The sequence below is a fragment of the Tubulanus polymorphus genome, chromosome 7 (genome assembly GCF_964204645.1).
Source record: "Tubulanus polymorphus chromosome 7, tnTubPoly1.2, whole genome shotgun sequence".
NCBI lineage: Eukaryota > Metazoa > Nemertea > Palaeonemertea > Tubulaniformes > Tubulanidae > Tubulanus > Tubulanus polymorphus.
The window spans coordinates 951433-969794 of NC_134031.1; the positions used below are offsets into that span (position 1 = coordinate 951433).

Genomic DNA, 18362 nt, shown 5'->3' on the forward strand with positions numbered 1-18362 from the left:
GTCGGTATACGTATATGTCATCTAAAAGAATGAGGTCCATCTGTTCATTAATTACTCACACTCAATAATGTATTCAAACATATCAATGTTAACAGTTATCATTTATAATCATTAAACTGCCAAACACAACGCGAGCAGTCAATTATCATTCGTTAATTAGATCTGATAATTAATTATTGATTTCAGTCAAACTCTGTGTTCGATTCCAGCGAAAGTCTGTTAAAGATTGTAACATTCCATTTTCAAATCGTAAAATTTTCCAGCTCACGTATTGAGCAAGTTCCAAACTGCTCCTCTCTCCAGTGAAGACTGGTTTGACTGTAATCAATTGAAAGATTAAGATCTACCGTTAATTTAATCGTGGATTATGATGTTATTAATGAATTTAAGCTCGCTCTAGTTTAATCATGAACAGTATTGTGTATTTGTTCGGTATTATGCAATAAAATTTCATCAATTTTTATCAAAATGAAGTATTTTTCAATTTGAAGGAATTCTATTTCTGTAAATGGTCGAAATGCGTTATACCAGTAGCAAGGGAAGCAACCACAAAATAATATACATGACACCCATCTGATCTGCAGATCTCAGAAATCATGGAATAATGACTGCGACAAGCAAGCTGGCCGCTTATGGCCAGCACGAATTCACCAGGTGTCGCTAATAATTATTCAGACAATTCCACCAGATTTCTCTCTAAGATATAATCGAAGTCTATCCATAATTTCTCGTTTTCAAATGAATGAAATTTACGCTATATTTGAACTGTAAAGATTAAACGAGTTTAGGAGGCAAAACATTTAGATTAAAGTTAATTGAAAATGCACTAGTCTTCACTTGAGCTGTCCTATTGATGCACACGCCATCTAGTGGTGTAGCTGGTGACAGGGACCTGGTGTATCACGACTGAGATAGAGATATTGTTGCTTGATTACGTAATTCCTCAACTGTCTCTGATAATTGTTGACTGACTTTCGTTAAATGTTCGTTCTGTTGTTTCAACGTCTCCGGAGCGTTTTCTAATTGTTTATTTGAACTGATGAATTGTTCGACTTTCTGAAACAATACGTCAACCTCGGCATAGTTTCGACAACTTTCCGCGTCCATCGTTGGGTCTTCAAACGATTCGATCATTAAACTGTTTAAATCATCACCGCTGTTTGACCCCGCTGAAATACACAAACAGTAGTCATTGTTATAATCATTGTTCACATGGTTACAAGAAATTCAATGTATTTCATGGGTGGTTTTTGAATTTTCAAAAAAAATGGAAATAGGGTCTTCATTAAAAGTTAATGTCATCAGATAACAGGTTCACGTCAACATTTGATTGGTGACAGGTAGATAGAAGTTGAAGATGATCTTTGAGGAAAACTTTCTATATGATTGATGATAGAGAAAATGAATCCCTGCAGAGACTTACTAACCCGCCGAGACAGTGCGTTTAATATGTGTTTTATTTGGGTTACAAAAAGCCACGTCATTTATATCTGCGTTGCGTATATCTTCAACTATCTGATTCACGTAAGGTATCGCTGGTCTCGGTGGAAGTGGAACCTGTTTCTTTTTATTCTTCGACATATTTCTGAAAACAATCACGAATTCCATCAATAAAAAATACAATTTAGATTTAACTTTTGTGACACGTCTATCTATGAACATTGAAGAAAATGAGAAAAAAAGAAGGAATTTTGCTCAAAACAAACTGAATCAAACACGCACACAATTAGATCTTTAATCTATTAAACTAATAAGGCATCTTAATGTATCATATGTTATATAAATTGCACTCACGCTGAGCAGCTCCCGATCAAAGATTCTACTTCCTTGTTCAATATATTATATTGAATTGAATTCAAAATGGCGGCGCCCATGTCGAGTCGATTTCTTTGGGCCCTAAAAATATTTCGCAGTAATTTATCGAGCACCGGCGGCTGTTATTCTATATTCAATCAGTATCGGTCAGTTCTTCATAAAAACCACACCGGCGACAATTATCAAAATGAAATACTGTGAGTTTCGTGCCGAAATTAATATAATCATCACGTCTATCAATTCAATTCAATTTACATTTATTCATCACATAATCCGTACATACAGAGATTGTCAATGAAGATGAAATAAGAATAGAAAAAACGAAAAGAAATTAGAAAAGAAATGTTGGACAGTGTACGGTGTTTATAAAAGTGTTGTGGCCACAGTTTGTGTTGGCGTGCATGAGGCAATCAAACCCTGTCCTGGCAAGTGAGGAATCGGGAGTTGTTATCAGTAGCTGCATTTTAATCGTATTTAACTTTGTTTTTAGCTGCCGTTCATTTTCAACGAGTCGAAACCAGCTTGATTTAATGGAATTTTTTGATGACAAGAAAAACTGGGAAAAAGAAGCGATTCAATGTGGTATGTATATAATAATACATAGCCAGGTCTAGTTATTACTGGTAGAACTTTATTTATTTAGTTTTTCAAATATTTTTGCATCACGCTTTTATAGGTCGCCCTTGGACTCACGAAGAGCTCCGAATCAAAAGTACGGTTGACCTGCACAAACTATGGTGAGCTGCCTCAATCTTTATCCGGGAGAGAGAGTTCATATATACCAGGGAATTCTGACTCTTCTTATCCTCATTGAGTAGACACAGCCAAAAATGTCTGGGAATTCTGATTCTTTTCATCAAAATCAGTGAAACTTTGTTTGAATTAATTATTTCCTGATCTGTGCTAACAGTGAAACATTGTTCTATGGTTAAAAAGTTGATTCGATGTATATATTTTCAGGTATGTTCTGTTAAAAGAGAGGAACGTTCTTTTAACTATGGAAGCTGAATATAAAAGGTTACACGAACTATTTCCAGCCCCAGAACGCATCTTCAAGGTATTTGAAACATTTTAAACCCGACTCTGGTGGATGTACTAGATTTACAAGAATGTGGAATACTGTGGCAATTGAAGATTCCACCTTTAGCATGTTAGGATTCCACCAGGTGTCACTAGGATCCACTAGGTGTCTCTTGTTACTATAAACACGGAGTAAAACATTCAATTTGGTGGCACTTGTGAAAATGTATGGATTTAGGACAAGTAAACGTGACACAGCGGGATTGCTGTCGCTGTTGTGGTTCCATTTCTGAATTTTGAATATTTTTCTAGGTCGAGGAAAGTATGGAAAATCTTCAGGAGATAATGGCAGAACGCGATCGAGCGTATAATTACCTGGAGACGGGAGAGAGCGGAGAACGAGAGCCGTATATTCACATGAATAGAATGGGTCGTATGGTTAAACGAACCCCTTCCGAACATCATCTTCCGCGATGGATGAATTCGAAATTCTCGCGTCGATTGATCGGTCCGTGGATCAACGAATTCCGACGGTTAGAACGCGAGAAACTGATGAAAGAATCGCGAAGTAAAGACGTTAATAAACACCGTTATAAAAAGAGAATGATGGAAAAGTTTCCGCATCTGGATGTTGAAGAATTATAGTTTATTTTGTATTAAATAATGGACAATTTTTGTGTAGAATAAAGTATGTAATAGTCGATGAAAAATTAGAAGTATTTAAATTTAACCCCCATCATTACGTACCATCTCCCTCCCCAGGCTGGTTACCGCAGGACCACAAATCTACTTCGAACCCGGACACACGCCATTACAAACTGTTATAGACGCTACCTGTGGCACGTGAGGCATTACTACGCTGCTGTTTTACCGAATGCTGATACATTCGCTGAGCACAGAGTTCTATTACAAGTGGCTTGATAATCATTTTTGAAAACATATTTTCCTTAAGTAAAGCTCTTTTGTTGATACAATGACATATCTTAGGCAAACAAGTGTTAAATAGTGTATAGAATTTGACTTGTATATCAAATGAACGTATTCTGAGCTTAGGAGAGCAAAATTTGCAGGTCAGGGGCGACTGGTAGGGTCGGGCTATGGGGTGATTTAATGGTAGGTCGGGCTATGGGTGATTTACTGGTAGGGTCGGGCTATGGGTGATTTACTGCTGAATAGAGGATGTACAGGGGTGTCCCAGGTTTGAAACCTAGTAATTACTGACACTGATTCAGAGTGGTCCTGATGCTGATTAAAGGATGTACAGGGGTGTCCAGGGTTCGAACCCAGTAATTACTGATACTGATTCTTCAGAGTGGTCCAGATGCTGAATAAAGGATGTACCGTGGAGCCAGAGAACTGCCAGAGTCAGTTCGTGTTAGTTAATGCAAATCCAAGCATAGTGAATCTTAAGAATCGGCAGAACATAGCATCACAACCACTGACTGACTGGTGAACTGATTAAGTTCAGAGTAGCTAATTAACTAAACAAACAGAGTTTCAAATAATTACATTTACTCTCATACAACAATTATAAAGAGAGAAATCGGCCCTGAAATATAGAACGGATTAATTGCTGAAAAATAGAACGAGTTAATCGCTGAATAATAGAACGGATTAATTAACACAGAACAGTACAGGACAGTACAGAGACGAACAGTAACACATAAAACATAAAGACGTCGTTCCTCAGGAAGCAGGAACAGGAGCGCAGCGAAGATCGCCAGGATCATGATCGCCAGGAGAATCCACGGAAGCATGTCTGCACAGTGTGAGAGAGCGGAGGTGAATGAATGGTTTCCTATGCTTAATACATACTGTGGTCAGCCGGTGACGTATTCAATAGAGCGTGTGAATATACCGCTATTGTGTCTCTTTGACTCTATTGACATTGTTGAATGGGTTTACATTATTGTCATTGACTTGAGCGAGAGCTTATAATACTACTAGGGCCGACGTCGACGAGTAGAGCACGCGCCAGTAGCCAGCTGGACAATATCGTAGAACTTTAATAAGGCCACTTGAGATAAATTACTTGATTCTCCTCAACAACTCCTCTCCGAATTTAGCGCCGCCTGTTTTTGTGGCCGATAGATAGAGGGTAGATAAAAGCAGTGATGATATCGCGCATGGTGAATTATATGGAAGACCTGGAGGGACATGCCAGTTGCTGGTTGCTAGTTGCCAAATACCATTTGATAATTGTTCTCCGCCCGCTAGCGCCACCTCGGTATATACCTTTTGTTATTCATTACCGCGAGGCACGACCAGAATCCCACCTTGTAGTACCGGACCATGTGTCACAACAGGGCTACTTGTAGGTGGGGAGTTTTACAGAACCTAGTGGATGACAGCAATAAAATCACGACCACCGTTGATACAATGCCGGACTGCCACAATTTGTCACGTTTGATTTTTATGGAGGATGGATGATAGGCCAATATCCCTATATAAACAAGAATCTTTTTTAAATAGGGATACTGGTATCATCCACTCCTTCATCAAATTGTGACAAGCCCGTCTGAACCCGAGCCCGACACCGACCCGCGTTGATATTATTGTTTGCGAATTTATCTGGTCAAATCAGATTTGATTTGTCTAATTATAATTTGCTAGTCACGTGCAATCTTATCAAATAAGAGGCGAATTTATCTTGTCAAATCAGATTTGATTTTCCTAATCATAATTTGCTAGTCACGTGTAATCTAATCAAATAAGATTTGCACAACATGATGAATTTGACGCCTTGTTCCAAACAGCTGACAAGAAAATACTGTCCCACTTGTTTAAATATTATTTCCCATGAATGGGTTTCAGGTTTCTCTTTCACTTTTGACATTAATATCAGTTTTTCGACAGAAAATCTGTGAGTCCACCATCTTCAAATCGTATCAAATCGCCTCCGCGGGTGATTTGAATCAATTTGAATTTGATGCCGTGTTAAATTCAAAAAATTAGACCAAATAAAATTTGATCATGACAGGATAAAAACGATTTTACTTAAAATCAAATTGATTTGACGTGATAAATTCGCCTAAGATTTGCACAACAGGATGAATTTGACGACTTGTTCAAAACGGCTGACAAGAAAATACTACCCCGGTTATTGAAATATTATTTCCTATGAATGAGTTTCAGTTTTTCTTTAAGTTGTGACCAGTTTTTATCAGTTTTTCGAAAAAAATATGCGAGTCCACCATCTTCATTCAAATCGTATAAAATCACCTCCGACTTGTGATTTGATTATTTTATGAATCGATTTGAATTTGATACCGTGTTAAATTCAAAGATTAGACCAAATCAAATTTGATTTTGCCAGGATGAATTATACGATTTTACTTAAAATCAAATTTAATTTGACGTGATAGATTTGCCTTATGGTAAATATCTTTATGGAAACATATATTGCCGATCAGTCCTTTAAGCAAAATATCGATGAAAAGGGTTAAAATAGATCGGACGGGTGTCCGCTTGATATTGCTAGACCCTGGCAGGTGAGGTTCGAACGTCGTCACGGTTGATTGGACGCACGTTTAACGACCGATCGCGGTTGATTGGTCGCTCGTTAACGACCGTTGTCTATAAATAGTAACGGTCAAATATTGTTTCATTCAGTTTCAGAGAGTTTGTGAAAAAGGGATCGTTACACTTCTTTTCGTCGCACACCGCTCGTATCGAGTATCAAATAACTTTTAATCATGGTAAATCAGTCGAATACGGTTTAATAATTCGTTAGAATCTATTCAAAATTGTTGATTGAGAATCTGAATCGTTTATCACGTACAATAATCAATTGATTCCTAGTTTTTTTTTTAGCAATTTCCTGAAGATTTGACTGATCGTCCATCGAGATCGCGCAACCAATATATTTTCAATTTCTATTTCAGCGTGAATGTATCTCCATCCATGTCGGCCAGGCCGGTGTACAGATCGGTAACGCCTGTTGGGAACTGTACTGCCTGGAGCACGGTATCCAGCCCGACGGTCAGATGCCCAGCGATAAAACTATCGGAGGCGGCGACGACAGTTTCAACACTTTCTTCAGCGAGACGGGCGCCGGTAAACACGTGCCCAGAGCCGTGTTCGTCGATCTCGAGCCAACTGTAGTCGGTAATTAAAACTGAGACAAAAACAGTGTAAAACCCGAATTTTAAAAAGGAAAAGAAATAATCATGATCTAAAAACGACGAAATGTTTTCTGTGTCTGATTTTGATAGATGAGGTCCGTACTGGAACTTACCGTCAACTGTTCCATCCCGAACAGCTGATCACCGGTAAAGAAGACGCCGCCAATAACTACGCTCGCGGTCACTACACGATCGGTAAAGAAATCGTCGATTTGGTTTTGGATCGAATTCGAAAACTTGTAAGTATGAAAAAAAAAACAACCGGTAAAATGTGTGTGTCGTCTTTGAAAGTAGAAATATTAAAGAGTTGTTTGTTGTTATTTAAAACAGGCTGATCAATGCACCGGTTTACAAGGATTCCTGATCTTCCACAGTTTCGGCGGAGGAACCGGATCCGGTTTCGCTTCTCTCCTCATGGAACGACTTTCAGTCGATTACGGCAAGAAATCTAAACTGGAATTCGCTATTTATCCCGCTCCGCAGGTAAGTGTGTACACAATACCAGCAGCAGGAAGAGGGGAGGGAGGGAGGGAGGGAGGGAGGGAGGGAGGGAGGGAGGGAGGGAGGGAGGGAGGGAGGGAGGGAGGGAGGGAGGGAGGGAGGGAGGGAGGGAGGGAGGGAGGGAGGGAGGGAGGGAGGATACTCGCCTGGAAAACTCGAGGAATCTGAACTATCTAGAAATTATCGTGGAAACTTTAGTTTTGAAAAATTAAATAAAAGAAAAACCTGGAAAAATTAGCCAGGAATTCGAATGAAAATAAGGGTTATGTATGAAAATAGTTTTTATAATATTTAGTTTTTCAATGCGGGGTTTTGTTAATTAATTGTCTGATATAAATCTGAGAGTGTTTTAATGATGTATAATTGTTGTAGGTGTCGACGGCTGTAGTTGAACCTTACAACTCAATCCTCACAACTCACACAACTCTAGAACACTCGGACTGCGCTTTCATGGTCGATAACGAAGCCATCTACGATATCTGTCGCCGTAACCTCGATATCGAGCGTCCTACCTACACCAATCTGAACCGTCTGATCGGTCAGATTGTCAGCTCTATCACCGCTTCACTCAGGTTCGACGGCGCCCTGAACGTCGATTTAACCGAGTTTCAAACCAATCTGGTTCCATATCCGCGTATTCACTTCCCTCTGGTGACATATGCGCCGGTTATCTCCGCTGAGAAGGCTTACCACGAGCAGTTATCGGTAGCTGAAATCACTAACGCCTGTTTCGAACCGGCCAATCAGATGGTGAAATGCGACCCGCGTCACGGTAAATACATGGCCTGTTGTATGTTGTACCGAGGAGATGTCGTCCCTAAAGACGTCAACGCAGCGATCGCTACCATCAAAACCAAGAGAACCATCCAATTCGTCGACTGGTGCCCGACCGGGTTTAAAGTGGGTATCAACTACCAGCCTCCGACTGTCGTCCCGGGAGGTGATCTGGCCAAGGTACAGCGTGCTGTGTGTATGTTGAGTAACACGACCGCTATCGCTGAAGCCTGGGCTCGTCTCGATCACAAGTTCGATCTGATGTACGCTAAACGCGCGTTCGTTCACTGGTATGTCGGTGAGGGTATGGAGGAAGGAGAGTTCTCCGAGGCTCGTGAGGATTTAGCCGCTTTAGAGAAAGATTACGAAGAAGTTGGAATCGATTCGGTTGAAGGAGAAGGTGAAGATGAAGGCGGTGATGAATATTAAACTAATTTATTGTAGTAGATTGATGAATAAAATCAACACACGTGATTATTATTGATTAAAATTAATATCGATCGTTGTTGTTTGTATCTATCTGACGATAAACCAAGAGAGGACGAGGAAATCTTTTACAGCCGTTTTCTGCACGCGACACGTCTAGCCGGATCGTCCACGAGAGAGAGGGGACTTGCGGGCCCTTTAGATTGATGCCTTGTGACAACGTATTTCATATCCCTATGTCTCAAATCTTATAGGTCGTGTTTAAAAATACGTTTGAACCATTAAGGTAGGGATACACGAGCCTGATGAGGTGATTGGCACCACAGCATCAACCCCGGTCATAAGGGTTGCTGGAGATACTTACGGATGGAGCGTTCCTATTGTAGAACTGGTTATTGTTTGGCGCTCATTGTGTGGAGCCGCCATCTTAAATATTTTATGTGGCTGGCTCTTAACCAAATAAACATACCAAAGATATTTGAGATTATCGCAAAAATTAAATCCCAAATGTAGAATATGAATTAAGAAAGCGTTTGCCATCTATTTGATGGGTTTTTGTAGGAAAATTGTGTGTCATGTCGGTAGTATAATCTAGAATATTGTTCGTTCGCTTTTGCTACTCTCCAATTCTATGAAACAAAGAAATTGTTCCCTATGTTTTACAATCGGAAAATGTGGGCCAATAAGTTGTAGAATGAGATAAATATTGATCATACGTAGAATATGCATCAGACGCATTTTTTTCGTAGGATGAAAAAGTTATCGTATCATGTGTTACTGTTGAAACACTTCTGAATCGAAGCCCGCATGTGCGGATGGTGCCAGCGTTAAGCTGGTAATTATTTGGCATCATCGACTGCTGGACGCTTCCTTCAAATTATTCAGCGAAAACATAAGACATACTAAAACATATACGTTGACTATTACACCATTTTGGTACACGTACCACATCGTGGTATTCATTGATTACGAGGGGTATATATACGGTAACAGATGGCCGATAAGCGCCATGAAAATATTACCAGACAGTTCCTTTTTTGGATTGAGTCACCATTTAAATAATTCATGTTCTGACAAAATAATTCAGGTATTATAGAAAAAATTTCCATCGAAAAATAATCCTGAAAAATAGTTGTGCTTAAAGTACGGATGTCGTTTTTGTCTTATGGTCGATATGATCTACATTTATAGTCTATTTTTTGTCCGGGATCGATGTTTTAGATATTTCGTGCGACATTGTCTCAAATTAGTTAATAGGACCGAAACTGCACAGTCTGGAAAAAAACCATCGTTCTTATATCTATTACTAAAGGATTTGCCAAAAAGTCGTTTAGACTTTAGTCCTATGCCATTACCGTCAAAGTAATTAGGTAAAAGCGTCAGTACCACCAAAAAAACCGTAAACAGAAATGGCAAAGTGTTTCTTGAGGTCTCCGCCGCAGACCGTAAGGTTGTTGACTGGCCATCCTCAAACTCCCCAAACGCGCTGGCACAATGTCAACCCGGCCAACCCAGGTTGAATTTATACGATATCAACTACTACTGGTAACCTTTTTGAATGGAGACCACTCAATGGTTCCAGAATGATTCCTTATTGCACGTTTATAGGTAATGGATTTTGGTGATTTGATAGGTGTTCAATATTGAATGCACTTGTCACCACACCAGTAAAATAGACCGATATTTTTATGGGAACTTTTTTTTACTTTTTTTTTCCCAGGTAAGCATTTAGGGGGTTCAGGGGATTTAAACTTGCTTCATTAATATTTCATTCTGAAAACCGCTTATGATTTACGGACCAACCGACTATAACTGATAGAGTTTTATGGGTAGATATTAATTGTTCTGAAGCTAATAACAAACTCAGGTAAGGGCATAAGCTTTATGTGAAAAGATAAAAAAACTCGTCGTTGATCAAATCAAATTTCTACGATAAGAGGTAAGGAATAGAAGCTGTCAATTTTAAGATGTTTCCAAATTGTCGGCGCGGTCTTCATTTTAAAAGCCGTTTTCGAGGAATGAGTATAAAGTGTATGAAATTTGTGTAACATGACATCCGCCCTCGACAGGGATTCGAACCTGATGGCATCGCTTAGGCCACGTCCTTCGGTTTTCTAAATTAGTCGAACTAAACGAAACCGAATGTCCGATAGTCGGAACTATATTCTGGAAATAGTTCGAAAATCAAGCACATTCGTTTATTAGTTCCGACCAATAGTCGACTAGATACGAAAACCGAATTTGGCCCTGACCGCACGAAAACCTGCGGCACCAATCAGATTGCTCGTTGTATAACCGCTGAGGTAAATTCCACGGAAGAACTATGAATGGGAAAACCCGAGCCTAAATGAAACGGCATATCTGATAGGCTAATAATGACATCATCTAAGCTGCGCCTGTAGCTGCGCACTCGGTTTAGTGTGGCAGGGTTCTGTACCATGGCAATCTCGATGCCATCAGGTTCGAATCCCTGCCGGGGGATGGTTACATGATGGCTCTTAACGCTGTAAGTAAAATTGACTCGAGAACCGAAAAGAAATCTGACATCGCCGCGATCACACGATTCGAACCGGGTCAAACTGGCCCGAAGTAGGTTCATCCTCCCCCGGCAGGGATTCGAACCTGATGGCATCGAGATTGCCACGGCACGTGCCGTGGATGGGTGTAGCGATGCCATCAGGTTCGAGTCCCTGCAGAGGGAGGATGAAGTAGGTTATACATGAGGCAAGTCTTACTTGTGGAGACCACACTATCCAAATAATCACAAGATTAATAAATCCTTTTAAAAACTCACCTCACTTAATTGTATAAGTTAACCAACTTCAGATGCCCCTTCGTGGTATCCCGCCTTGAATATTTCCAACTTCGATTCCCTTCCATCATTTCTAGATGGCGTTACTACCTATTCATAACATAACACTCCTAATAACTTTTTCTCCAAATATGTTGTAACTTTACCATTTTACACTATTCGTATTTTACGAAAGAAAATATAGTGCAAGGATTAAATCAACAATAGTTTGATACTGCTACAGTTACGTTTATAATACAGCAGCTAAAACTTCTAATTTGCTTTCAGGATGTTTACCAAAACTCTGTTCATCGCTTTGGCCTTGTTTATGGTGGTTGGAGCTGTCGCGGCAACTGAAAAAGGTATTTTGTTAGGTTTGTAACACTGAGATTCTATTTTTTTCTTTTTTTCTAAGGCGTTTTATCTATTTACAGAAATTCATATTGCAAAGAGGAAGTCGTGTGTGTGTCATGGGCGAATGGCTACATATTGGTTTGCGAGTTTTAATCCGGATTGTTGTCCTGCCTTCATGGGAAAATGTTGTATTAATTAAGATTTGGTTTCTGATATTTCGCAATTTGATGTAAATCAATCAGTATTCTAGTCAAATAGAAAACAGATACAGATGTAATGTAAGACCACTTTTCTAAAGTTTTGCATTTTTTTCAGGCCATTTGGGGCATTAACACAACCAGGCCAACCCTAGGAGGTTTCTTCTATACTTCAGTACCTTCAGTCAAGTTGATCATTATTTCCACTTCTTGGGACTATATTGTTTGTTTCAATTACTCAAAATAACCCCCTTTTCTAATGTAGTAAATTAAAGTCGAAATCGTTCAAATCACGATATGTTTCATGTCGATAACAAAGAGTCACACGGTGAAGCGCCGCGTTCGCACAACGATTCAATTTCATCACCGCGGATTTGCGGCCGGGTACCGCGCGCGCTTTCCCTTACAAGTCACGCACAACGTTTGAGAATTTGCTGCACGCAGATGTAACTGGTACTCTGGGCACTGCTGGTGAAGCTGCTTCCAATATAAATAGATATTTTTTGTGGAAAGTGGGACAAGAAAAGATACTTTTATATTTTACGATATGGAAAATGTCTCGGAATCGCGGTGACGACCAACGTTCGCCAGTTTTGGTGATTAATTCGGATTTCAGAAATTGGTGAAAATAATGATAAAAGCATCGACTAAATAATCTTGATTCATTGCGCTTCAAGACCCCGTTTAAGAATTAGAATGAAAACTATGTTCTACTGTCACCCTTCAAAACTGAGAATAAAGATGGCTGCAGGGAATGGGCCGTCGTTACACGGTGAAAAATGCTAACTCTAGGTGTGGCCTCTCTGGTTGTTTATAGCAACCCTATGATTGTTCTATTTATGAGAATAAGCTGGATTCGAACCCTCGATTCCAGGTCAGATTCTATCATCTTACAATACTTAGGTCAAATATGATGTTTTGACATTTGGCATTTTATGTTGAATTCAAACATCAATTTGATGTTTAGTTGATAGTTTGAAGGGTCACTTGGTAAATAATGATGTAAATATACTTTAATTTTAACCACTATACTTTTATGCCATGGCATAGACTATCAATTTAATGAAACATCGAATGTATATCCGTCAACGTTTCATATTTAACCCGTCAGAACTGAAAGATCGGAATCCATAATAACAGCCGCTTTCTCGTTCCTATCAGAACTGATATCGTTATCATGGATGAAAGTCAAAACATCATATTTACCAAGTGACCCTTCAAACTATCAACTAAACATCAAATCGATGCTTCAATTTTATATAAAATGTCAAAACATCATATTTGACGCGTCTTTAACATGACTGCTTTATCCTTGAAAAGCCTTATTATTGTCTTCTGGACTCCAGCTTTCCAATTTTCCTAGATCCGCCCGTTTTGACGGGTAGATTTTCATAGCTAGATAAGATATATATTTCAATTTGACAGTATAACTATTTCTTGTGCCATTTCAGCAACACAAGTTACGGTTAACCTCAATACGGCTTTTATAAAAAAAACACATTTCAGAAATAATGATATTCCCATTCCGTGGTTTTAGAATCAAGGCCAAGGTATATACTTGCGACGATTCTTGTAAGACACTCACATGAGAAAAGTTAGGAGATATTAAACTCAATGTTGCAGTAATCCAAAACCCCGGCCCCGTGGTTTGTGCAAATTTCAGAGTGAATTTATTATGCAACTTGGTAGAAAGTCACGCACGCAGTGACGTTATTGCATCTACCGCACGCAGACTTATGTAATTGAAGAGCGCTTTTTCAAATGTTGGATCATCTTCTTATGGCAAGTTGTGTGTTTGTGTACGAACTACAGTTGTTTGTGACGAAATGGAAAATGCCACAGTATCATTCGATGTAACAGTAACGGGCAGTTTGAATCAATCGTACTCTGTGACGACCACTACGGAAGGAGGGTTTAAACCGCGTCCTGGCTGTAAATTTGTGACCCATTCCGACTTTAAACCGTTTCATATTAATCTGTTTTTACGAATCATGATTTACACTTGTTTTAGTTTTTCTGTTTTTGGTGTATTCGGAAATGTACTGTCTTTTATTATTCTCAGTAAAGAACGTTCAACAAATACGAGTATATTCTACTTGAGATGTTTGGCTGTTGCTGACACAAGTCTTTGTTTATCGTATGTTCTTGTAGACTTTCACTATCAATTGTATTACAATACGATGTTATTGGACATGACTGCTGAGATAAACCATTTTCTGAAGCGTATGTACTCATACACGAGAGGTTTTCAACCAATAATTTCTACAATTGGAGATATGATAACGTTTCTGATAGCTATAGACAGATATATCGTCGTTTGTTGGCCTCTGAAAGCGGCTCGAATCATTACCTTAAAGAGGGGTTATATCTATGTAACGATCATTTCATTTGGCTTTTTCTGTGATGGAATAAAAAGTTTCTTCAAATATTGGACAAGAAAATCCATAAATCCCTGTACTGGATATGAGAGCTGGGCCCAAAAATTGACTCCATTTGCAAAAAATGTTTATTACAGATATTACGAGACTTTGTTGCGTGCTCCACTAGTTGTAGTCATCCCGACAGTGTTAGTGATTTTGATAACTATTCGATTGATTTTCACGTTGAGACGCGCAGGAGCAGCGAGAAAAACCATGTCTGCAAATAATCAAACCACCATCAGTAGCAGCAGCAGCAACAGTACCGAACGTGGCTTAACACTAACTTTGATAATCATTTCGTGTTTTTATTTATCAAAACAGACATTTTATTTGAGAGCTATTGTACTTAATTTAACTCGAGCTATCAATGGAACTGTCGGTAGAATTAGCAGTAAAAGTTACCTAGTATTGATGAATTCATTTGAGAAATTGCTGAAAATGATCGTAGCATCGACTAACTTTTTCATTTACTGCGTTACGAGACGTCGGTTCAGGGTGAAACTTAAAACTATGTTCCGTTGCTGCCAACAAAAAGATGAAAAATAACAATTTCACATATTAACAGTTAGGCCTGGGCTGTGAATCGGACCGGAAAAAAACTTGATTAGGGCCATGAAATCTTTTTCATACAATACAATGTATTTGCGTAACAAATTCACTGTTTAGATTTTTTCAAGTAAATTGTACAAATGAAAATGCCTGCATAGTCTTAATATTGTTTCGATGACTTTAGAACTTTCTCCGGCCCGACCGGTCTGCCGGGCCGCTGGTAATATTTCAATAATTAGTTCAGAGATTTGCCGCCAATCCTTAGCAGAGGGGCAGCACGTGCTAGGCAAAATCTGATACAGCTCGACATTCTTACTGTGGCATGCGAGTGATTCAGTCAGGCACTATCAGACAGCTTTCCACACTGGATCTTAATTAGCGCGCAGAGCTGGCTATATTAATCACAGGGACTTGTCACAATTGATAGTGAATGAATAAAACCAATATCAATGACCAGGTCCACTATCCCTGTATAATCTAAAAACATACAGTTGCAGGGATACTGGTACCCCCATCATTGGTCTCATCCATTATCAATCGTGACAAGTCCCTGTGATATTAATTAGACAGTTTGTTAATTAGACGTGACTCGTGTTGACAGTCACTGATAATTGAGGAGTATTTGTTAAAAGACTGTCAGGGTCTCACTGATTGCTGCTGCTAGGCTCATCGGTCGATCTAGGTTCAGGTGAGATTATCGCAAAAATTAAATCAAAATGTAGAATATGAATTAAGAAAGCGTTTGCCATCTATTTGATGGGTTTTTGGCGGAAAATTGTTTGTCATATCGGTAGTATAATCTAGAATATAGAATATGTACGCTTTTGCTACTCTCCAATTCTATGAAACAAAGAAATTGTTTTTCAATCGGAAAATGTGGGCTTATAAGTTGTAGACTAATAAATATTGATCATACGTAGAATATGCATCAGACGCATTTTTTTCGTAGGATGAAAAAGTTACGTATCGTATCATGTGTTACTGTTGAAACACTTCTGAATCGAAGCACGCATGCGCGGATGGTGCCAGCGTTAAGCTGGTAATTAATTGGCATCATCGACTGCTGGACGCTTCCTTCAAATTATTCAGCGAAAACATAAGACATACTAAAACATATACGTTGACTATTAGTTACCATTTTTATATACGTACCACATCATGGTATTCTGATTACGAGGGGTATATATACGGTAACAGATGGCCGATAAGCGCCATGAAAATATTACCAGACAGTTCCTTTTTTGGATTGAGTCACCATTAAAATAATTCATGCTCTGACAAAATAATTCTGGTATTATAGAAAAAAGTTCCATCGAAAAATATTCCTGAATGTACAGAGATGTCGTTTTTGTCTTATGGTCGATATGATCTACATTTATAGTCTATTTTTTGTCCGGGATCGATGTTTTTAGATATTTCGTGCGACATTGTCTCAAATTAGTTAATAAGACCGAAACTGCACAGTCTGGAAAAAAAACCATCGTTCTTATATCTATTACTAAAGGATTTGCCAAAAAGTCGTTTAGACTTTAGTCCTATGCCATTGCCGTCAAAATAATTAGGTAAAAGCGTCAGTACGACCAAAAAACCGTAAACAGAAATGGAAAAGTGTTTTTTAAGTTCTCCATATCGGTTGTTGACTGGTCCATCCTCAAACTCCCCAAACACGCTGGCACAATGTCAACCCGGCCAACCCAGGTCGAATTTATACGATATCAACTACTGGTATCAACTACTGCACCTTTATAGGTAAAGGATTTTGAATGCACTTGTCACCACACCAGTAAAATGGATTTTAAGGGAACTGTTTTGCTGGTTCCCAGGCCAGTATTTAGGGGGTTCTGGGGATTTAAACTTGCTTCATTAATATTTCATTCTGAAAACCGCTAATGATTTACGGACCAACCGACTATAACTGATAGAGTTTTATGGGTAGATTATTGTTCTAAAGCTAATAACAAACTCAGGTAAGGGCATAAGCTTTAGGTGAACAGATAGAAAAACTCGTCGTTGATCAAATCAAATTTCTACGATAAGAGGTAAGGAATAGAAGCTGTCAATTTTAAGATGTTTTCAAATTGTCGGTCTTCATTTTAAAAGCCGTTTTCAAGGAATGAGTATATATAAAGTGTATGAAATGCGTGTAACATGACATCCGCCCTCGATTGGGATTCGAACCTGATTGCATCGCTTAGGCCACGTCCTTCGGTTTTCTAAATTAGTCGAACTAAACGAAACCGACGGAACTATCTTCCGGAAATAGTTCGAAAATCAAGCACATTCGTTTATTAGTTCCGACCACTACATGATGGCTACATGATGGCTCTGAACATTTCACCATCTTCGATTCCCGTCCATCATTTCTAGCTGGCGTTACCTATTCATAACATAACACTCCTAATAACTTTTTCTCCAAATATGTTGTTACTTTACCATTTTATACTATTCGTATTTTTTACGAAAGAAAATATAGTGCAAGGATTAAATCAACAATAGTTTGATACTGCTACAGTTATGTTTATAATACAGCGGCTAAAACTTCTAATTCGCTTTCAGGATGTTAACCAAAACTCTGTTCATCGCCTTGGCCTTGTTTATGGTGGTTGGAGCTGTCGCGGCAACTGAAAAAGGTATTTTGTTAGGTTTGTAACACTGAGATTCTATTTTTTTTCTAAGGCGTTTTATCTATTTACAGTAATTCATATTGCAAAGAGGAAGTCGTGTGTGTGTCATGGGCGAACGGCTACATGTTGGTTTGCGAGTTATAAATCCGGATTGTTTTCCTGCCTTCATGGGAAAGTGTTGTATTAATTAAGATTTGGTTTCTGATATTTCGCATTTGATGTAAATCAATCAGTATTCTAGTCAAATAGAAAACAGATACAGATGTAGTGTAAGACCACTTTTCTAAAGTTTTGCATTTTTTCAGCCCATTTGGGGCATTAACACAGCGGGCCATCGAGTCCACTTTTCTTCCGTCCGCCTGTAGTGGTTCTATAGTTTGTAACTCAATGAGTCGAGAAGAAAACATCATTTGCGTTAGCCGTGCTTTACTTCCTATACTTGCTTAATGGACTATGAATTTGGAACCCTTAACTTGTATGAATCTTCGAACTGATGAAGGCAGTCGTTATATGGAAGATGCATGGTTGCCGACTTCAAAATAGACCTTCTACAAAAGGCCTCAAACTACTGAAAAATCAATTCTGACTTCGGAGTACGAAAGAGAAAAACGAAAAAGTATATAATTTCTTAATGGCATTATTCGTCCTTGAATTGGTATTCCTTTCACGAATCGCTTGCGGACTTCTGGCTGCCAGCTTGGGAACGACTCATCAACGTTTCCGTCGTAAAATAACACCGGGATTCACTGCAGCACCTGATTGTTCTA

The 18362-nt window shown here is 38.9% G+C and overlaps 3 protein-coding genes and 1 long non-coding RNA gene across 5 annotated transcripts; 3 read left to right on the forward strand and 1 right to left on the reverse strand.

Moving 5' to 3' along the window:
- Positions 1-433: 433 nt before the first annotated feature.
- LOC141909119 (uncharacterized) lies at positions 434-1919 on the reverse strand. Its single transcript, XM_074799500.1, has 3 exons — positions 1795-1919; positions 1428-1585; positions 434-1169 (listed from the first exon to the last, which is right to left on the reverse strand). Exons 1-3 carry the CDS (start codon positions 1872-1874, stop codon positions 901-903), a joined length of 507 nt encoding a protein of 168 aa, XP_074655601.1. The 5' UTR covers positions 1875-1919; the 3' UTR covers positions 434-900.
- On the forward strand, positions 1867-3533 carry LOC141909118 (large ribosomal subunit protein uL29m-like). The gene is made up of 5 exons (XM_074799499.1): positions 1867-2012; positions 2306-2397; positions 2492-2552; positions 2776-2872; positions 3148-3533. The coding sequence occupies exons 1-5, from the start codon at positions 1873-1875 to the stop codon at positions 3478-3480; spliced, it is 723 nt and encodes a 240-aa protein (XP_074655600.1). The 5' UTR covers positions 1867-1872; the 3' UTR covers positions 3481-3533.
- Positions 3534-6716: 3183 nt separating this feature from the next.
- On the forward strand, positions 6717-8701 carry LOC141909111 (tubulin alpha-2/alpha-4 chain). The gene is made up of 4 exons (XM_074799481.1): positions 6717-6942; positions 7050-7198; positions 7290-7442; positions 7833-8701. Exons 1-4 carry the CDS (start codon positions 6822-6824, stop codon positions 8661-8663), a joined length of 1254 nt encoding a protein of 417 aa, XP_074655582.1. The 5' UTR covers positions 6717-6821; the 3' UTR covers positions 8664-8701.
- Positions 8702-15295: 6594 nt separating this feature from the next.
- Positions 15296-17851, forward strand: LOC141908977 (uncharacterized). Of its 2 annotated transcripts, none has more exons than XR_012619652.1 (4): positions 15296-15397; positions 15554-15659; positions 17528-17601; positions 17667-17851. It is a non-coding gene; the product is annotated as an uncharacterized LOC141908977 (long non-coding RNA). The 2 variants fall into 2 exon arrangements; XR_012619653.1 differs by having other exon boundaries at positions 15304-15397; positions 15538-15659.
- Positions 17852-18362: the final 511 nt, after the last annotated feature.